The following is a 20,460-nucleotide window of genomic DNA, read 5'->3' as shown; positions in this document are numbered from 1 at the left end:
AAGATAAATCATGAGTTGACTCACAAATATATATTCCATTTTTTTTAAATAAAATGGTGATATTTTTGATGTGATATGAAAGATTTGGAACACATAAAATGTAAAAACAATAAACTTTGAAGTGTTAGATATGTTAATACAGAAAAATTAGGTTTATTATATATTAAGTGTCTGTTTGGGGCAGTTGCAGCTGTGAAGTTGCTACAGTGAAAAAAGTACGGCGGTTACAACCAAAAAAATAAAAATAAAAAGTTCAACCGCAACTTTCTAGCAGTTCTACATATAGCTAGATCCGGTGGTAAAACACAGATTTCAGCTGCAGTTCTAAAAAAAAATAGGCAAAAACGAATTTTGACAAATAAAAAAAAAACATGATGCACCACCACACTGCCGCCCCAAACACACCTTGAGAGATAATTTGCATCAATACTACACATTTCTTATGCATATACAAATCTATCACCTAAAGTTTAATATTTACCATAGACTTCAGTGCCATAAGACTTTGAATGAAAATGTGCATTTCACTTTTAAAAGTAGTAATTCTATTTTTGATATAATCTTAAATATTTAAAGATCTGCATGTAAACAAGGTGACATATATACACATTTTAAGTTCATGACATCAAGACGTAAAGAGTAAATATTAAACTTTAAGTGATATATATGCCAATAAATGAGAATTGTGTGGTATGCACAAAATTTACCCTTAAATCATGCAGCAGTAGCAGCAGCAGCAGCAGCAGCAGAGTTCTGCCATTTTGTATATAACTTCATATAAAAATGTCTTTTTACATATTTAAAGAAAGTAAGGGGACAATCTAAAATATACAACTAAAGCAAAACAAAAGCAAAATGCCATTATTAACCTGGTCTCTGCTACCTGGGAAGAGGCTTCTATGGCTGCCTCTTACGCTTCTTTCTATGAAGCGATTTTCCACTCCCTGCCCACACAACAGATTAGATTAGCACACATATTATTTCACATAGACTGTGCTATCAATTAACAGAGTATCTAAATTTCATGATGTATAACTTATTGTCAAATATGCTGACATAAAGATTCTAAGCAAATTAAAGCTCTAATTGTGATTTTTTTTCCTCCACAACCACGAATTACCACAACATATAATTTATTGGGGAAGAAAAGGGGGCATTTACAAATCTAACACCTAAATTTTTATATTTACATGATTAACATCAGATCAAGAATATCGAAATAACTAACTTTTTCAAAGTGAATATATATTTTGATGAATAGTTTCGTCAAACCAAAGTGTCATCAATGTTAAATGCCAAACTTTGAGGGTTAGATATGTAAATACATAAGAATTTAGTGGTATGTAGACAACTTTTTTTAAAAAAATTTTTTTAATTTTGCCCTTTGTCTCAACCTTAAGTTCCCCTAATAGTATTTGAAGCCATGTTCCTTCACATACTCATAGTGCAATAGCATAATATTCAGATTTTGTACTATTACGAGAGACGACTTGTACTTGATTCTCCACGTGATGAGAATGTCCTAGGCGTATGAATAATATCAAGTGGTTGATTTCTTAAAAGTTCTCTCCCGCCCAACTAATATATGTGTATATCTCAATATTACGATTCTCAAATTTTTTGAAGAGCAAACCATATCCAAGAGTCATATTCAAGTACTTCAAAATTATGTTCGTTGCTTTTAAATGATCTTGATTTGGATTATTCATGCGTCGACATACTACATTAACTGAGTGTGCAATATGAGGTCTTGTGTGTGATAAATATATCAGCTTTCTCACAAATCTTTGATAACTTCCTCTATCAACTGGATTACTTGTTCACATTTATTTAGCTTTTTGTTGAGATTCATGGGTGTGTCATCCGATTTACACTTTAGCAAACCAGTTTTACTCAACCTATCTAAATTGAACTTTTTTTGGAATATGTAATTCCCTCCTTAAATCGAGTCACTTCCATTCCCAGAAGTATCCGAGAGTTCCAAGATCCTTGATCTTAAATTCTTTTGCAAGCATCATTTATAGTATGATAATTTTTTTCTGAATTATCACTTATCAAAATAATATCTATATATGCTATGAAAATTAAAATTGCATCAGGGTGTGATCAGCTTGATATTGATGATATTCATTTGTAATCAGAGGCTTGGCAAACCTATTGGGAGAGGTGTGAATTGAATGGCAGAAAATATCTATCAAGGCTCAAGATGTACTTTCTTTGGAACAAGACAATTCTCTCATTCAATCGAGTCACCTACAATCACAAAAAGTATCTGAGAGTCTCCAGATCATTGATCTCAAATTATGTTGCAACCATCCATTTTAATATAATAATTTCTTTTGAATCAACGCATGTCAAAATAATATCATCTACATATATTATAAATACATGTCCCACTTAGTTACAGTTTACTATGTCTTTTATTTTATTTGATTCATTAGAATTCAGCATGTGTGTGTGTGTGTGTGTGTGTGTGTCTATATATATATATATATATATATATATATATATATATATATATATTCTTCTGTCGCGCATATGAGCTACCAAGATAATTAAAGTTGTTTTTTCTTTCGTTTAAAAAATTGTATGTTAGTCTTCTTTATTTCACCGAATTTATTGTAGCTCATTCTATGTTGTTGACTTCCAAGAAGGGATAAAGTGCACCAGGTTAAGTAGCTATGTGTGACCTATACAACTTTTGCAATAAAATTTTGGGAGTTTGTACAGACTTTTGGGATACGTACTTTTATTATGTTGAATTTAACAACTCTGTATAGATATATATATATTTTGGTGATATGATTTTCTACACTTCCAAGTATATGAATGAATAATAAAATGAATTGAATCATGTACATTTGCGGCGATTTAGTTAGATTGATTCTTTGAAAATCACGACGGGTGCTGTTGAGGATTTGGTCTGGACGAATTATTCACCTCTGTCACACCGCAGTTGACTCTTAAAGGGGTAAGTTGATGTGTGACATTTATTTTGTTCATGAACAAACAAGTTTATTGTTCGACAAATAACTCATTAAATGCTCCATAATAGCTCACATCATATATGTTAAATAAATTTTAATTAAATACATGTTATTTAATAAACTATTTAATAGTAATACATTAGAATTTAATATCAATAATATTTTATATTTAACTATTAATTATATAATAATATATTATATTTTAATATCAATATGCATATTAATTTAATGCAATTCATTTTTATTTCTTTATTTCAATGAAATAACTTTTTACTACATATTTATGTTATTTAATTACAAGAAAACTTGCTTGCAACTCATTTTTTAGTTGGCTTTAAGTAGTTATACACTAATTTGGAGTTAATTGCATGTTTCCTTAGATTTGCAAAATCATTGGTTATTATCTGGATATGAAAATCCAAATATTCATTTAAATTTGATTTTTGTTTAAATCATTTAAGTATTCGTTCAATTAATAATAACAAAACAAGTATGAATATTAAAAAACTCAATCAAGCCAAGGGTAAATATGAATGTGAGAGCTACCTTCAAGCTCGAATTGAACATTATTAATTTATAATATGACCAAGACATGTCCTATATATAACATACTCGACTCAATTAAAGCGCCAATAACATAATTGATCCAGTTATAAAATTTACCTTCAACTCTCTATAATATACTCTTGTCAATACTCCCGAACCACTTGTTCAGTTAATTACCTAACTTAAAATCTAAATAAAATCAAGTCCTAATATGTCAGTGAAGAAACCAAGGGTTATCAATTCATTTCTTGTAAAACTAACAAATTTCAATTTAACTACTAGTTGAGGTGCCTTCATTAAACTTCCACATATTAATAAGTTGATGCTATGAGTATCCAAATTTGCAATTTAAGAAGGTTTAGTTTTACCTTTGATCTAGGAATCTCGGTTTAAAGAAGCAACAAGCAAATCCTATAAACTCCTGCTTCAATAAAGCATGGGCATCTCCAAATTATTTTCATACCCCACAACTTATACAACTAGAAAATTATAAACAATTCAAATTACTAAACTCGAAAACAAAGACATCTTGGATATACCACTAGTGTCAAACATTTTTTTCTCTAATCCAAAATCTTTAGAACAACTTGAACTTGGGGTGTAAATGAGTCGAGTCGTGCTCAAGCCATGCCATTATCGAGCTCGGCTCTTCTGACAGATTGTGAGCTCGAGCTCGAGTCTAGCTCGAATGGCGAGCTCAAGCTCGGCTCGTAGAGGCAGCAGCCAACTTCAGCTAGCTCACGAGCTCGAACTAAAAATTCAATTTTTATGGGAGCTCATCGAAGACTGTATTGGTGGCCGAAGGAGGAGGATGCAACGGCAGCTCACTGAAAAATGCATCGAAAAGACTAGTGGTACGCCAATTGAGCCGGCCTAAGAGCTAATGAGCCGAGCCAGGATAAGCTCAAGTTTTAGCTTGAGCTCGTGGCTCGATAAGCTCAGCTCGTGAGCTTGTAAAAGAGCCAAGCACGAGCTAGCTCAGCTCATTTACACGCCTAACTTGAACACCGCCTCAATATAATACAAACATGTGATGGGTTATTCTGATTTTTAGACAGAAAATATATCCCTCAAAATAAGGTTCTATTTTAGGGTGGTTGCAATTATTTGCAAAGATAGTACTAAAATCGTTGATGGCGGAATTTTTTTTAAGTGTTAACAGTATCTTCTTTTTAATAAAAGAAAAAAGGGAATATATCCCTCAACCTGGGGTGGATAAAAAATGGGTCTCTAACAAAGATTCAAAGGGAATGAAAAAATCACAACACGACGTCTTGTCGTACTGAAATTCTTGAAAAGCTACTTATCTTAAGGAAGTGGACAGACCTTTGGATGGTGAAGTTGAAATCAACGAGCCAGCAGTTCCACCACATGAGCCACCCTATAGGCACAAAGCACATATTGCAGATAAAACAAAATAAATAAATCAATATGTTTATATTTATATATGTAAGTGTTGACTTTAACGTGGGCATGTTGGCTTTACCACAGCAGCAGTTCCAAAAAATGAACCATCCTGCAGACAAAAGCATAAAAGAAAATAATAAATACACTAGATGAAAGTTTTATTCAAATATAAAGTTCAGAATAGTAAGAATTTATAAATAGGGATTATATTCCATGTACCTAAAATAGCTACAGATCATTTGTTGAATGTAATCAAAATTTATGAGATTCACAAATTTAAGGGAACGTAAATGCAAGAGGCAGACCATAACTCACTATGTAGCTTGACTAGTTGAGACCAAAGTCACAAGGTTGAATAAGGAAATGTTTATTTTTCAAAAGTTAAGGTCATTTATGAATGAAAGATTTTCCAATTTGTGTGTTCATGAATTTAAAAGACTAAGTGAGAGATGCCGGTGGACGTGAAAATGCTAAATTAATAGATTTCCAGAAAGAAAAATGTAAGAAAAAATTTAGGGATAAATCTATCCTGCATTATAGTGATGAGGATAGATTTCATTATATCATGAATTCAAAACAGATGTTTTCGTTACCGACGAGTTTCAAGAGACAAAATAATTCCATATAGAAGTAGAGTACAACTGTGGAAGAAAATATATAAATTTTAATAAAAAAATAATGTCTTATAAAATCACTCCCACTCCCATCCTTCTACTCTAGGGATAGAGTGTTTTGGTGAGAACTAGATTCTTGTTTCACGAAACGTTAAATGGATTGGTCATCAGGTGTTCGACTTCGTCATTATTGAAAGAAATGAATCACTAAATTTATGTTGATCATTCAACAAGTCATTGATGTGCAATCAATACAATAACTTTAGATTTTGTACGAATGGTTTTGCGGTGACAAGGGATCAGATGCCATGATTACTGACGTTATCATGTTAGATCAAGCTTTTAGGATAAAATTTGATTTGGATAACAGAACTAGGCAACCGAAAAGAGTAGAATCAAGCAAATGTTTCGACCTAAAATTTGTGTATTTGAATTCCACTAGCCTACATCCATCAAGGCGAAGACAGGGAGGTTTCAACGGTGAAGTTGACGATATATCAGTAACATAAATAAATCATAGTGACCCTGACAATCACTTTAACCATGAAAATACTTGACATGGAGACTGAGACTACAGATGCTCCTCATACCAAAGAAATAGTTCTCCCAAAATGCCCCAATAATTATTTTTTAGTAATAAAAAATTACTTAATAAAACAGATTTAAATAAAATGATAATAATTAACATTAAACTAACTCTAAATTAGCTTAAATAAATTCAATAATAAAATAGGCGTGTCAATTTGATATATGTTATTAAAAGTGCAATTACATGTGATAAGGGGAACCTCTCACTGCTTTACGCGGCCAAAAACCGAGGGCTTGATGCCCTTGGTCGAATGAGAAAGGGGGGTGAGTGAGAAAAGTGAGATAATGAGCTAGGGATCAAGGGGGAAGGATGAGAAAAAGTGAAATAAAGACGGAGATAGCAGACGGTAGATTGAGCCAGGGATAAATCGAATGGAAGAAGTCGCACGAGCGTAGGAGATACCGTTTTAGGGCTCTTAAAAAATATTTTTGAAGTAGATTTTGAGGAGAGGGAGTTGGAAACTTGCGAGGGAAAAAAAAAATAAGTGAGGCCGACAACTTTTGGAAGGGGGATAAGCATCATTCGACAACTATCTCGATTGAAAACAACAAACAGAACTCCGAATCGGCGACATTTAGGCAGTGAGAAAGTTCACTACCTATTTTTGAGCAAGATATATACACATCACTTGCAAAAGAAAGAGGATGCAACACTCCTAAAGCAGTAAATCAGATTTACAATCTTCATAATACTCAAAATAAAGTAAACGTCTGGAAAAAAATAGAAAATAACAAGCTATAAAAAGTCCCCTCATAGAAAAAAACTTATTAAAAATTAAAAAAATAGGAAAGAAAGCAGTTGAAAATAGACAAAGTGAAACATTCTAGGAGTAAGAAGTTTCACAAAATCAGCGCAATCCACATTTCCTGTGATCAGGAATTCGAAGGGGTCACACATTAGGCGAAGCGAGAGCTCCCACCGTCCCACGTCATTCTCCCATACCTTCTCCTACCAAAGAAATTCCTTTACGAGCTTCATTCCTTAGCTGAACTTGCCATAACGAGCCCAGTTTACCACCAGGCTCATTCACATGAAATCTCCTATTCTTTCTGGTTCCCTCTTGTTCGAGCCACAGTCGCGTAGAGTTTTCCGTTTCATTCCCACAACAGCTCTATTCTTCTTGCTCTCACACACAACCCTCTTCTGACCACTCTTTTCCTTCCCCGTAGCAGTCCACAAACAAGACTGTATCTCACTAGTTCGCGCTCCTCCCTTCAGCCTACCGACATTCAAATTCACTATAAAAAATCTATATGCAAAAATATATAAACATATATTATATTTTTCCTTGCAAGTTCGCTGTTTTGTCACTTTAAGTTTGCTTACCTGGCACTAAGATATATACAAGGCAATTAAGTATCCGCTCTGGTTGTTCCGACCCAGCAGAAAAATATGTTTTATGTATTTATGCAGTATATGAAGGGCTATACCCTTCTTTGACCGATAAGTCAAAATATGTAGCCCAGGTGTCGTAAAGCAGCACCCGTACGAAGACAGGTGGGGAGCCATACATTCTAGATAACTACCTTCCCAGTATGGAAAATGATGTCGGAGTACTGCCAAAATTCGGACTAACATAAAACTTAAACTAAAAATAAAAAATTGACTAAATGACAAGAAAAATAGAAAACAAAATAAAAAAACAATTTAAATGAAAAGTTAAGCTTAAAAAGAAAATTGTAATGAATACGACAGCCTGCACCAACGAGGATAGAATTTCCTTGCTTCAATTGAAGTCTCAAAGCCCTTGAAATGAATTGAAGAGAAAGAGTGAAAAGGGTGGAGGGGGGATCAAATGTATCGAAAATATGAGAATCTTTTGGACCCCTAGATTAAATGTCATATATATGAAAATAGAATAATGAGACATTTTTGTACCTGCAATATTCCCGCTTGTCCCTGAATTCAACTTTAGATCTATAACACTCCCATGCAAGCAAATAGAGTGCGATCAGGAAGGTGACCAAATTGGAATCTTGCATGTGTTTCAACTGCTAACTGGCTTATACAAGGTTTATGAGTGTAGATAATTTCAGGATTTGTATAGATTCAAGTATAATTGCAATCCATTCTTATAACTATTACAATTTATATACTAATGAAATGTGTGCAAGTGATAAGTTGGAATATTTTTAAATATGAGTGTGCAGGTTTCTTGCGCAAGTGCAATAAAATATGTATAAGTGAATCACATAATTGCACTAAAATACACTCACTTCAAAAATTTTAATTCCGAACGTGCTCTGACTCTCGTACTAAAAACTCAATTGTATGGTCCGAAAATGCTGCGTGGGCGTAAATTGAATTGAATATTAAAATATATTACTTTTTAAAAAATGCTAAATTCTGAAAACAGTAATTTTGCTTATGCTATGAAGGCATGCATATATGCAACTTTTACATAGTTCATCTACTCAAAATCAGATCAAAATATCAAATTATGCACGCTCTCAAGCAGATTATGTTGTCTATAGAACAAGTTCGTTAAGTCCCACTAGCCCAATTCAATCCTCCCTTAATAAGGAAAAATGTTGATAAAATTGAATACTAATCAGTATGATCCTTCGACATGTGGGGATTGAAAATAATAAGGCTGCCTCATAATTGAATACTAATTTTATATAAAAATCTGGGGGGTATCTTATCTTTATATCAATATGAAATTATCGAACTTTTTATTAAAAGAATTCAACTCAAGCCAATATTCTCAATGTAGCATTTACAAAAAAAATATATAATAATAATAAGGAGATCAATTCATAAACCTGATACTCCATGAATGAGATAGAGCCGACAAGGCCTGTAATATAACAAATGAATTCAACACTTTGAATCCGATCCTTCTCTAGATTAGGACTAGAGTTAACGAGGTTGACTAATTATTAAATATGAATTTTATAAAAAGAATGTGTGTTTCATTCCTGAGAAATAAAAAAAAAATTTATACAAAAATCTATCTGAAATTGATATATTTAACATGACAAAGATTGGCACCAAATCATAGACACGATGACAAAGTATAAAATATAAAAAATGAATTCAACACTCTGAACCCTACACTCTACAAGTGGTGCAGAGTTGTCAATGTTCAAAGTTACAAAAATTTTTAGATGATGGCCGAATTGATAAAGAATTTTAATTGGAGAGATTTATTTTTTAAATTAAAATTTAACAAATATTTGAATGAATTCAACTATTACAATTTTTAATATGATCCTCTATATGTGGGCAGAACTAACATGATTCAAAATTACATAAATTCATCAATGATGACCGAGTTGATAGAAGATTTCAAATGGAGAGGTTAACTTTTAAAACTAAGCTTCAAAGTCCAAAATTTATTTAAAATTTAAGTATAACTTCTGAATTCGGTCCTTTGTAAGCAGAAAAGATTTGAAAATTTTCAAATCAAATAATCAAATTCTCTAATAGTTGCTGAGTTGATAAAAACTTTTTAACCAAAAGAATCCATTTTCAAAATATTGTTTCAACAAAAATTTGAATAATTTTCCATTATTATAATTTTTTTGAACCTGATCCTCTGCAAGTGGGGCACAATCAACAAGATTCAAATCAAGAAATCAATCAAAATTCTCGATGATGACTGAGTTAATAGAAAATTTCAACCAAATGGGTTGATTTTCAAAATTAGGTTTCAACAAATATTTGAATAAAATTCAATTATTATATTCTTATAACCCAACCATTAGTTGGTGGGTAAGAGTAGATAAGTTTCAAATCAAGAAATCAAACAATCAAATTTCTCGATGATGGTCAAATCAATATAAAATTTCAATTGAAGAGATTTATTTCTTAAAATCAAATTTCACCAAATTCACTTTAAAGAAATTCAAATCATACAATTCTTAAACTAATCCTCTATAAGCCTGAAATGGTTGATAAAGTTTAGATTCAATTATGTGTCAATCCCAGACCTGATCCCTTATATGCAAGATGCAAAATTGAAAGAGTTTAATTTTGATAAAAATTGATAAAATAATAAAAAAATAGAATGTGAAACAACTCTACTCACTCTACAGAGGGATCAGCTTAATAAGCATATTTACACCAAAATAAGCTAATATAAAATTAGATGAAATAAAATCAAAATGTAGATTGTTAATCTGCATATCTCAATATAGTACCGTAGAGACAAAATGCGCTATGAATATATCTATGATAGGGTTGGTGTAGGTCCAGTGATGGACAAAATTAGAGAGTCGTCTTAGATGGTTTGGTCATATTAAACGTCGGCCATCTGATGATCCAATTAAGAAAGTAGATGTTTTGGATTCGACTTATGTTAAGAAAGGCAGAGGTAGACCTAGGAAGACTTGGGCTTATTGTATAAAAATGATCTTAATTTATTAGAACTAAATGAAAATATGACACTAAATAGGATGCAATGGAGAAAAAAGATTCATGTAGCCGACCCCAAGTAGTGGGATTAAGACTATATTGTTGTTGTTGTTGTTGTAACATAGTACCCTGTGCTTCTGATAAACGTAAACTTTGAAATGTGCATCAATAATTAGAATATATTGTTTTAATTTGTATGACGTGCATCAATAATCTTTCCCAAAATTCCACGCATGGATGACATTTTACAGCAAGCTGTGATGGTTTTCAGTTGCCCAATACAGATGCATCCAGATTAGCCTTATCTTGACCAAATTATGAATTAATCGCAAATAAACCTAAATTAACAGCAGAAATGACAGGCCTAAAATTCAAATAGCAAACTCACTGGTTCATACACAGCCCTGATGGAACAGTCTAACCTTGGAATAAGTACTCGGCCTACAAAAAACCAAAAGTATTGCAGCGTCAAAAAGGTGAGAAAAATAACAGTAAAATTTCTAAACTGCAATATAAACTATACCTGATCTTGATCTCTTTAAATTTGATGAATCAGGCGTAGTAATAGTTGATTTTTTCTCCTTAGATCGAGTAATTGGTGTACCATGAAACTTGGTAGGAAAAAAAAAAGAAAAACAAATTAGAATATATTTTAACTCTAAACGTTTCTGAAATTTAGGGATAAAGCATGAGCAATACCATGCCATTTATAAGGTTACAAGTGAAATGCATGCTACCCATTAAGTATTACATTTTCATGAGAAGAATACCTACATAATTAAGTTTTAAAATGCAGGCATTGCAGAAAGTCATATACATAAGAAACAGTAAATAAGATAAATACGTGTAAACTAAAGAACAGCTTTTAGTAGAAATCAATAGAGAGTGCCACTGTAATTAACAACAAACAAGCATGTAGAATAAAGGAAGAGAAAATAGCATCGAATAATAATTAATCATATTATCAAATGATTACCGAACTGCCATTAAACAGAATGCCAGTAATGAACAGCTTCATAAGAAAACATGAAATTACTTAAAATAAAATAAAAATAAAATAAGCATCCAGCACTGCTACGGAGAGAGTAAGAAATTCTAATGACTAAAAAATTTTAATGAGCTTAAACGAACTTCGTAAATTAACAAGAGGTAACCTCTAACTTGATAAAGGGAGTAAGAAGTAACTCAAATGAGAACAAAAAATGAACAGCCGAAGGCATTTATATAAATTTGAAAATTAAGAAAGCAAATAAAAGATGAGATCTGCTGCCACTATTACTAAGTTTGGAGAAAAACAAATATTAAGCCGACTAAATACAATCAAAAGCACTTATAGGCCATTACCAGTAGCATATTGGCTGCAAGGGAGATGTAACTTCCAAAAGTCATATCCAAGTCAGTTAAATAAAGACAAATGATTACAAATGGATTAAGAATATGAAATATCAGGCGGCCTCCAAGAATTATTTATAATAACACTGACATGGAACTATTAATTCAACTTGTACGTGAAATATTACAAATTCACCAGTGAAATGCAATAAATCAAAAGGTAAACAAATAATTAATATTCTAAAAGGAAAAAAAATGATAGAATATATATAATCCATTAGCAAAGTTGGGAGTTCATATCTATGACCTACATCTTTATAGCTTGATACCCAAACTGTTCTGAATCTCATATTATGCGATGCTTTATCTGCAGCTTGTTCAGTCACTGTTGAAACTTCAACATTTTTTGCCTGTCAAAACATCACATGCAAAAGAAAACGAAGGTCCACATTAGTGATGTCATCTACAGTATTAAATAAATTAACAGACTCAATAGATTAGAAGATCCAGCTTGGGAGCAAGAGAAGGGGAGAACTATCAAATAGTAAAGTAGACTAACTTGTAATTTCAGAGTTTGTTCTCATAGTCAAAGATTAATCGGATATAGAGACTAGATGAATCGATTTTCTTCTTGAATAAGAAGCAAAAGAGAACAACACCTTTTCTTTAAAACTAGTACAAGATGACTGATTTCTAGACCCATTCTGCTCGACCTTCATTCTGCTCCTGGTAGTTTGATCATCATTCTTTGTCCTACTACACCTCAAAATCCTTTTTTCCGTAGTTTGTGAAGTTATTATAACTTTAGAATTTGCAGGAGTTACTTCAACTAATCCTGCTAAACCATCAGAGAATAAATTTTTTTTATCATTTAAATTTTGCCCCAAACAGGCCGTTGAGGCAGAATCATCACAGAAGCCATATTTGGAAGTAGAGTTAGAGGTTTGAGTAATCCCTAAACCCATGTTAATAGAATGTTGATGGCCATCTTGATTTTCTTCTGAAAACAGCCTGACTGATGGCAAGAGAATGCTACTAGATGTTTGAGATAAGGGGCTTTCTGAGCTTACTGCATGAGTTTCAGGTCCGTCAGTTGACAAGTTAGCATTATTTGTGTTATTAGTCTCACTTTTTCTAACAGGTTTGGCTAAAGATTTGACAAGCTTCTGAGCTTCTACACATATAATTGGAGATGAGGAGCATCCTTCTGCTAAAGTGTCAGTAGGATGACTTATAGTGCAAGTTTTAGATCCTTCAGGTACCAAGTTAGCACAGTTTACATCATTGGTCCCGCTAAAGAACATAGAATTATCTTGAAATTCTCCACAAGCATTTTTAGAGTTTAATGACTTCAATCTAGGACTTCTTCTAACAGGTTTAGCTCTGAACTTGGCATTATTCTGCTCTTCTACTTGAAAATTTTCTACTTTTGGCAAACCTGGTCTTACTTTTGCATTTCCATTGTATTTCTTACAAATGGTTGATGCTGCATCTTTAATAACATCCCGTTTCTCATGATTGAGAGATTCCTCTTGTGCCGGTGCACCAACATGTAAATCATCTTTAAGGCAGCCTGCTCCTTCAGTATGAACATCTCTCATATTAGCTCCACAACTTTCATTATCTTGCAGTAGAATATTATTATAAATTGATAACCAGGCAGTGAATCTGCGTATAGCATTCAGGAATCCTGTGTCGGAATCACGAAGCGAAGTAGAAGGATCATTGTTAAGAATTGTGTTCTCCGATTTAACTGGAAGTCCAAGAAGATCCTTGGACCACTCAGCACCCATGGAAGCACTCACAGGAATATCAGCATGTGACAATTTCTCGCAAGAGGAGCCATTGGCGAAATCGGTCCAAGTAGTAGGGAAACCAATCAAGAATGTTTTGCAAGCCTGTAGAAGTTGGTTGTTTGCTAAGAGATACATATAAGTAGTGTAAGAAATTGACATAACACTCCAACTCGACTCAAAAGATTTGGGTTCGGGGTCCGGGTGACTAGCCAACCCGAAACTAACTCGTCAACCTGAAATTAACACGGAATTAACTCTAATTGAACCCAATTTTGACCCGAATAGTTGTTATTCCTTATGTTAAATAGGTTATACAGGTCGTGCTCAAGTCAGTGAGTTGAGGGCGGATCCTGTTTAAGTTCGAATTTTTTAGATATTTAATATTTGGGTTGGGGTCAAGCAATTTCAGGTCAAACCCCAATCCAATCCGTGAACCCCATTTGACAGCCTAATATAAGAACTCCAATCTTCAGTGTGAAAATAGAAAAGACAACAAAACCATATTGATCCCATAATACAAAAAGTTTTTCATTCATTTTCTTACAAATATAATTACCCGTCGATGAAAAATAAAGTCCAAACAAACCTCAAGAGGAAACCCGTTATCCAGAGTGCGTTTTTTGTTAATAAATCCCTCAATCCTTATGGTGATCCCATCTGAGGTCTCAAGAGTGTAAGCATCGTGACGTTTGGTAATTGGGGAAGAGTCAAAAAGTCTCATAGCTTTCCCACTGAAATAAAGAAACGTTTCAAATTAAAGAAAAATAATCTAAAATTAAAGTCCCAGATAACAAGCCATGTAATGAAATTTCTCAGAAGCAAATGCATCTGGGTAATTTCTGGAATTTCAAATATTTATAAAAGGCACCACAGGCATAGAAATGAAGGTCCTTTTGCAATTTCTAGTATTGCACAACCATAGAATAATCATAAAAATTTGAGGCATTTATATAAGGCTCCATTAACCAATTTTCCAGTGGTCAGACATGTCATGATGTAAACTTAAAAGCAGATGATTATTGAAAATCATTTCAAACATGTCTGTAGTGAGAGTATGATTGCTTGGTAAGAAAATAATTGTGGGGACGGCATGAGTTAATCGATGAGAAAAATAAATAACCAATATGCAACCGGTTAAAATCTACGTGCTCATTAAAACTCAAGTTGTATCAGATTTTAAATAAAACCAATCATGCAATCTTCTAAAAACAAAAATTAAAGCAGCAAAAAAACAAAGGATGAAAGAAACAAATTAAAAGAGAAAAAAAAGAATCAAATCATTCATTTGTTTAAGTTAATACGCTCTCCCAGAAACTTTCAAGCCTCCCACTTGATCAAGGATTTGACTCTTGAAAGCATAAAGAATAGCAAATCCAACTAAAGATAAATTCAGGATAAAAAAATATTATGATTTTTTTTTCCTACAAGCCCAAGACTTAATAGCTATGATAATTTTACACCTAAATTTTTCAAATTAAAAATAACAAAAAATTTTGATTAGAATATCTCACAAGAAAACAAGAAAGATCCTGCGTAAGCTTGCTAAAAAACCCCCACTAAAATCCCTCTTCCAAGGAAGTTAAACTTAAAATGTCTTTGTAATAAATGTACTCACAAGAATTGCAAAATAAATAGGCAGACATGATATTGCATGGAATTATAAAGAAATATCATTCATCAACATTATTATAAATTTAATATAATCATTATATAACATTCATACCCTAATTAACATATAAATAATAGATTAAGTACTAAAATAGAACCACACCATTCGTGCGTGTCCAATTTAATCTATAAACATCTCATTTCTACAATTTAGTCCCTCAACAACAATAATGACAAAACCTTTATTCCACTAAGTGGGGTCGGCTATATGAATCATTTTTCTTCCTTGCATCCTAGTTAGTGTCATATTTTCATTTAATTCACTACAATTTAGTCCCACAATTATATAAAATTTATCCAAAATGATTTCTCATGTAGAAATTTTAATAAAAAATGATCTACATTTAGATCCCAACTATACAAAATTAGACCAAAATTTAGCCTCTGAGGAACCATTTTGGATCAATGTTGTATAATAAATAGGCTAAAATGGACAAATTTAAAATTCTACACTAAATTGGCCAAATAAAAATAGTTGAAAAGCTATTTTTGAGTTTAATTTTACAATTAATTAAGTTATTAAATTATTTATTAGATAAAAAGCCCAACTTCATTAAAAATGTTTTTTTATAAGAAGCTATCCAAGCAAGCATTCTAAAAAAACTTCTTTTTAGCTTAAAAAAATGGAGTTCCACACATACTAATGAAACAAATATCCTAAAATAAGTTTTCTATCCATGGAAGCAAAGCTGAGAGCAAGTCATGATGAATATTTGAAATTTGAAAACTTAGTCATAATATTAACTTGTACACAATTTAGCATACAAGATTAATAACATCAATTTAATTTTCAAGGCTCCATGGTAAGATCAAGATCAAGATCAAATGCTCGATACAAAATTAAAAGCTAAAATATTGTCATCAATAAACAGCATAAAAAGCTTTGATATTAAACTAAAAGAACATAGAATGGAAATTAAAACTTGGAATCCAAAGCTTTAGTAAACATTTAATTTATTATTTTCAGATGAGACTCTGGGAATTATTTTTTCATTCTTTTAATTAATATTAGGCTAGATCACAAAGTAATAGGGCAAGCTACCCCAAGTCAGGGGAGAATCTTGAAATAGAGCAAGAGTGGTTCTACTTCACATTTGAATTTGTTCTCTATATTTGATTTCTCAGTTTTTTAAAAAGTACAAATATTAATGGAAATGAACAAAAAGAGGTTTTAATGTTTTGACAATAGATGGAAGTAAAATAGCTAAAGTTGAGAGCTTGGTGGCCTACCAGATTCTCTTTGGATTCATCTTGGTAAAAAATCTAGGTATCCTTCCTTTACTTGTTGATCTCTATCTCAATCATATTGTCCCACCATCCTAACAACATCCCAAAGAATTTCTCCATAACCTACAACCATATGAAAATCTTAAGACATCTCTTGAAAGTATTGGGCACAGTTAAGGTTATCATAACTTAATTTTCGTCATCTCACATCCATCAACCCTAAGAGACTGAATTTTCACCATTTGCTTTAGCTTTGAGGTATGTTCGTTCTCCTAACGTTCCATAGCCTTTCCAGACCACCTATATACACCCTTAAGCACATCCACTAACAAATTTGTAATACTAGTCTCGTCTATCTCAACTAGATCATATTGACCAAGTCTTGGCTTTTCCACATCCTTTGGTTTCTAACACACTTAGAATTCCACCAACACTGCATATAATGTCTAAACACGTTACACTGATATCTAAATTGGTTTCAAGCTGGAATCCTCATTCATCAGAAAGCATGTATACGAACTCATAAAATGCGCTCTAAGGTTGGTCATAAGCTAACTACTTGGCCTAGTGCTTCCTTGCAAACATGACCTCAAACAAAAGTATCCACACACTCAAAAGTATCCCCCATATCCCTAACTTCCAACCACATCAAGTGAACTAAGTTCAAAAAAAAAGAAATGATAGCAATTTGCAAATTATCATGGTTCCTGCATTTTGAGCGAAAAATATGAACTCACAAGAATTTCTAATTCCAGTTTAGTGGCATTCTAATAGTCTTGTGCGCCCTCATTTCAGTCTGCATCATCATCACATGTGATCTAAAGCATTAAGAAGTATTCATTTTACTTTGACGAAAGAAAAATAATCTTAGGGCATTTAAGCCATGTCGGCCATAATTTTTATATTTTTGGAAGTATTTTAAATTTAATTTAATACACACACACATATATATATATATATAGAAAAATATATTTTAATTTTGAAAAGTAATGTTTTAATTTTTTTAAAAATACGAAACCAAACTGATCTCATATATTCAATAGTTTAAATGATCGAGCATAACACCGCAAATGATGTATCTATCCCGAGGAATAGATACTACTCTTGTTACTGACGCTCAATTAAATAAACTAAAGTATTTATGACATCTGTTTAGTCTGCGAAAACATTTTTTTATAAGCCGACATATTCCCCTATTTAATATGGAAGATTAATAGAGTTCATATTAAGCTAGGTTCTTAAGTTTCCTATAGAAGCAAACCCCTATGGTTAATTACATCTTAAATGACCGAAGTCACCTAAGAATACTCTTAATTAAGATCAGTGGTTTTGCTTTCAAGAATTTCAAAGTTTAAGTTTTAAAAGATTGACACAGGAAAGTCAAAAGGGAACGTCTCAAAATAGGAACAGTTTATTTTTTAGTCCAAAGAAACAAAGTAGGGGATATCACAGACTTTGAGGAGGATCTCAAATGACTTTCCAACTATCCTATTTGTTTGGCTTTAATTTTGAGAAGATGTTATTTGATGTTTCATCCTGCCAGTTTTATTATTTAGGGCTTACATTCGCACGACGCCAGATCGTGTGAATAACCTAAGAAAATAGGAGGATTTACACCATACCGCATGACAACCTCGGAACCTAAAGTGAGTTATGACTTATGCTGCAAAAGACGATTGTGCAGAAGCCTAAAGAAAAAGTGAGAATTTATGTCATGCTAGACGACTATCTCGAAATCCTATAGATTGTTAATTAAGTTAGATAAAGATTTTGTTGATGTAGACATGTTCTGCTACTTCATCGTGCTGCCCACGAAAACTTGTTTCAAGCTCCAAACTTCTTGTTGTAGCGATTGTAGGTTTAGGGTTAGGTTTAAGTGTACATGCAATTGTTTGGTCGGTGGTATGCCGCTATGTGCCTCCTATAAAACCAGACAATTGTCCTCCTATTATAAAAGGTATAATAAGCATAAATAAAAAAATCAGTAGGAAGTGCAATAAATGAAAGCAGTAAATAGTGCGGTAAGGAAAACAACAGTAAAGAAAAAACAGTAAAATGTACAGTAAAGAATAATGGTGGAATGTGCAGTAGAGAAAGTAAAATGCTATAAATATAAAATAAACATATGCACCCGGCGGGTCTGCTGCTCCTGCAAATGGGATTAGCGTTGCAGGTGGAAGCAAACAAGTATAATAGAAAATTTAACTAGTAGGGCAAACATGCATATATATGTGTATAAAAGTCCAACGACAAAGCATCTCACGTAAAACTCGAAGAAAACTACAAGTGACTCACAAAATAAGCTCGAAGAAAACTAAAAGAAAACACGGAGAAATATCGAAGAAAATAACAAGTGAACAATAAAAAGCCAAAGTGGACTATAAGAATTCAGGTTCGGGTTGGCTCAGATTTTAGCATTCCCGAAAGATTTCGTAGTCATCCGGTCATCCAACTGTATAAAGCCCGACATTCAACTAAAAATGTCCAACAAGACCATCTTAGGAGGGTAATCCTTAGCCAGTACAAATAATTGACAAGTGGACAATCGGATTGTATTATTTAAAGTTTATATTTTGTCATACATATAAGCAAAATGGACATCTATTTTAGTAGTCAAAATATTTTATAAGTAATGTATTTGTTCTTATCGTTGTATTTTATGAGTTTAATTATCTACGAGTCGATCACACTATCGAACTAGGGTCGTCAGCAACCTAAGAAGGCAAGGGTTATCGCTAGTCTAGTGTCGGTGAATAATATTGTTATCTTACATTTTCACCGAGTCTCTGGGTCGGTTCTGGATGTCGTAAGATGCAATATTATTTTGCTCTATCACTGGATGTTCTTGTCATCACCACCCAAAAACCACAAAAAGAATCATCCAACTTATAGCTTTGTTTGATGGTTCATATATAACCTAAGTTATATATGAGCGCTTATGTTGCAGACATAAGCACCTAAATTAAACCAAAAAGCAATAAAAGAAAAGAAAAGTAGGGTGAGAGAGAGGAGGGAACAATCCACCTTAAAGAGCGAAGAAATGAAAGGTGGATCGACCCTCAAAACCGCATCTAAAACCATTCCCAAAAGTGTCGCTTTCACTTTCCAAAACAGTAAGAACAAGCCCTCCAAAAATATCTCAAACTCTCCAAAATAACACGTGTTTGAGCCCCAAATTAGCGAGCCAAAAGCCACCAAAACATATTAAGAAACCGCAACCTAACAACCTCCAGATTGCAGCTATACCGGTTTCAACAAAAACGTCGTAAAAAAAAGCGAGTTTAAACTTAATCAAGCCGACAAGGTGCACAAATCCCCTCCAAATTGACGAATACATTAAGTCGAAATAGTCTACGGGGATCGAACCAAAACAACGCTCAAATCGCTCATGAAACGGCCAATTTATAATGCAAAAACTGCATCTAGATCCTCCAAGACCATAGCAAAACAAGCCACCAAAGGGTAATGCCTAAATCCTCTCCAAACGGTGAATAAATCAGCACTGGAGCAAAGCTTAAATTCACTTCGAAATCAGCAAATATCTAGTCAAGAAAATGCATCTAAACCTTTCCAAATAGTAACAAAAATCTGCCCCAAATTGGGGCATTTAAGCCCTTTCAAACAACACATAAACCAATCCAAAAATCAGTGTTTTAAAGCTTTTCCAAATCATGAATGTCGAGCCCATTTAACAATATCTGGATCTATCTCAAAACAATGAGCATATGCAAGCTCTTTAGAGGTCACAATGGATACATCAACAAGAGGACTCAAAATGAAGGGAGAACTTTCATGCATGACACTTGATTCCTATGCATTTACACATCTAGCATTTAAACCCAAATTTCACACTCATGCTCGCATATGCGCGAAAAGGTGCACCTCGCTTTTAAAAGTTAAAACAGTGATGCATATATATATATATATATATATAT

The 20,460-nt window shown here is 32.8% G+C and overlaps 1 protein-coding gene across 3 annotated transcripts in view; it reads right to left on the bottom strand.

Annotated features, from left to right (window-relative positions):
• Positions 1-179: 179 nt before the first annotated feature.
• LOC110028852 overlaps positions 180-20,460 on the bottom strand; it is a 26,436-nt gene continuing 6,155 nt past the window's right edge. The window contains exons 6-14 of one of the 3 annotated variants that reach the window (XM_020730870.1): positions 14,217-14,361; positions 12,494-13,732; positions 12,146-12,244; positions 11,026-11,113; positions 10,891-10,943; positions 5,020-5,049; positions 4,860-4,914; positions 870-944; positions 180-753 (exon numbers count right to left, since the gene is read on the bottom strand). In XM_020730870.1, the coding sequence (XP_020586529.1) occupies positions 898-944; positions 4,860-4,914; positions 5,020-5,049; positions 10,891-10,943; positions 11,026-11,113; positions 12,146-12,244; positions 12,494-13,732; positions 14,217-14,361 (1,756 nt within the window). In that variant the 3' untranslated portion in view covers positions 180-753; positions 870-897. The other 2 variants (XM_020730871.1, XM_020730869.1) reach the window with 2 other exon arrangements.

This window comes from Phalaenopsis equestris, unplaced genomic scaffold, assembly GCF_001263595.1.
Source record: "Phalaenopsis equestris unplaced genomic scaffold, ASM126359v1 Scaffold000533, whole genome shotgun sequence".
Classification (NCBI taxonomy): domain Eukaryota; kingdom Viridiplantae; phylum Streptophyta; class Magnoliopsida; order Asparagales; family Orchidaceae; genus Phalaenopsis; species Phalaenopsis equestris.
The sequence above is the reverse complement of the archived record's forward strand: the minus strand, read 5'-3'. Positions and strand labels throughout refer to the sequence as shown.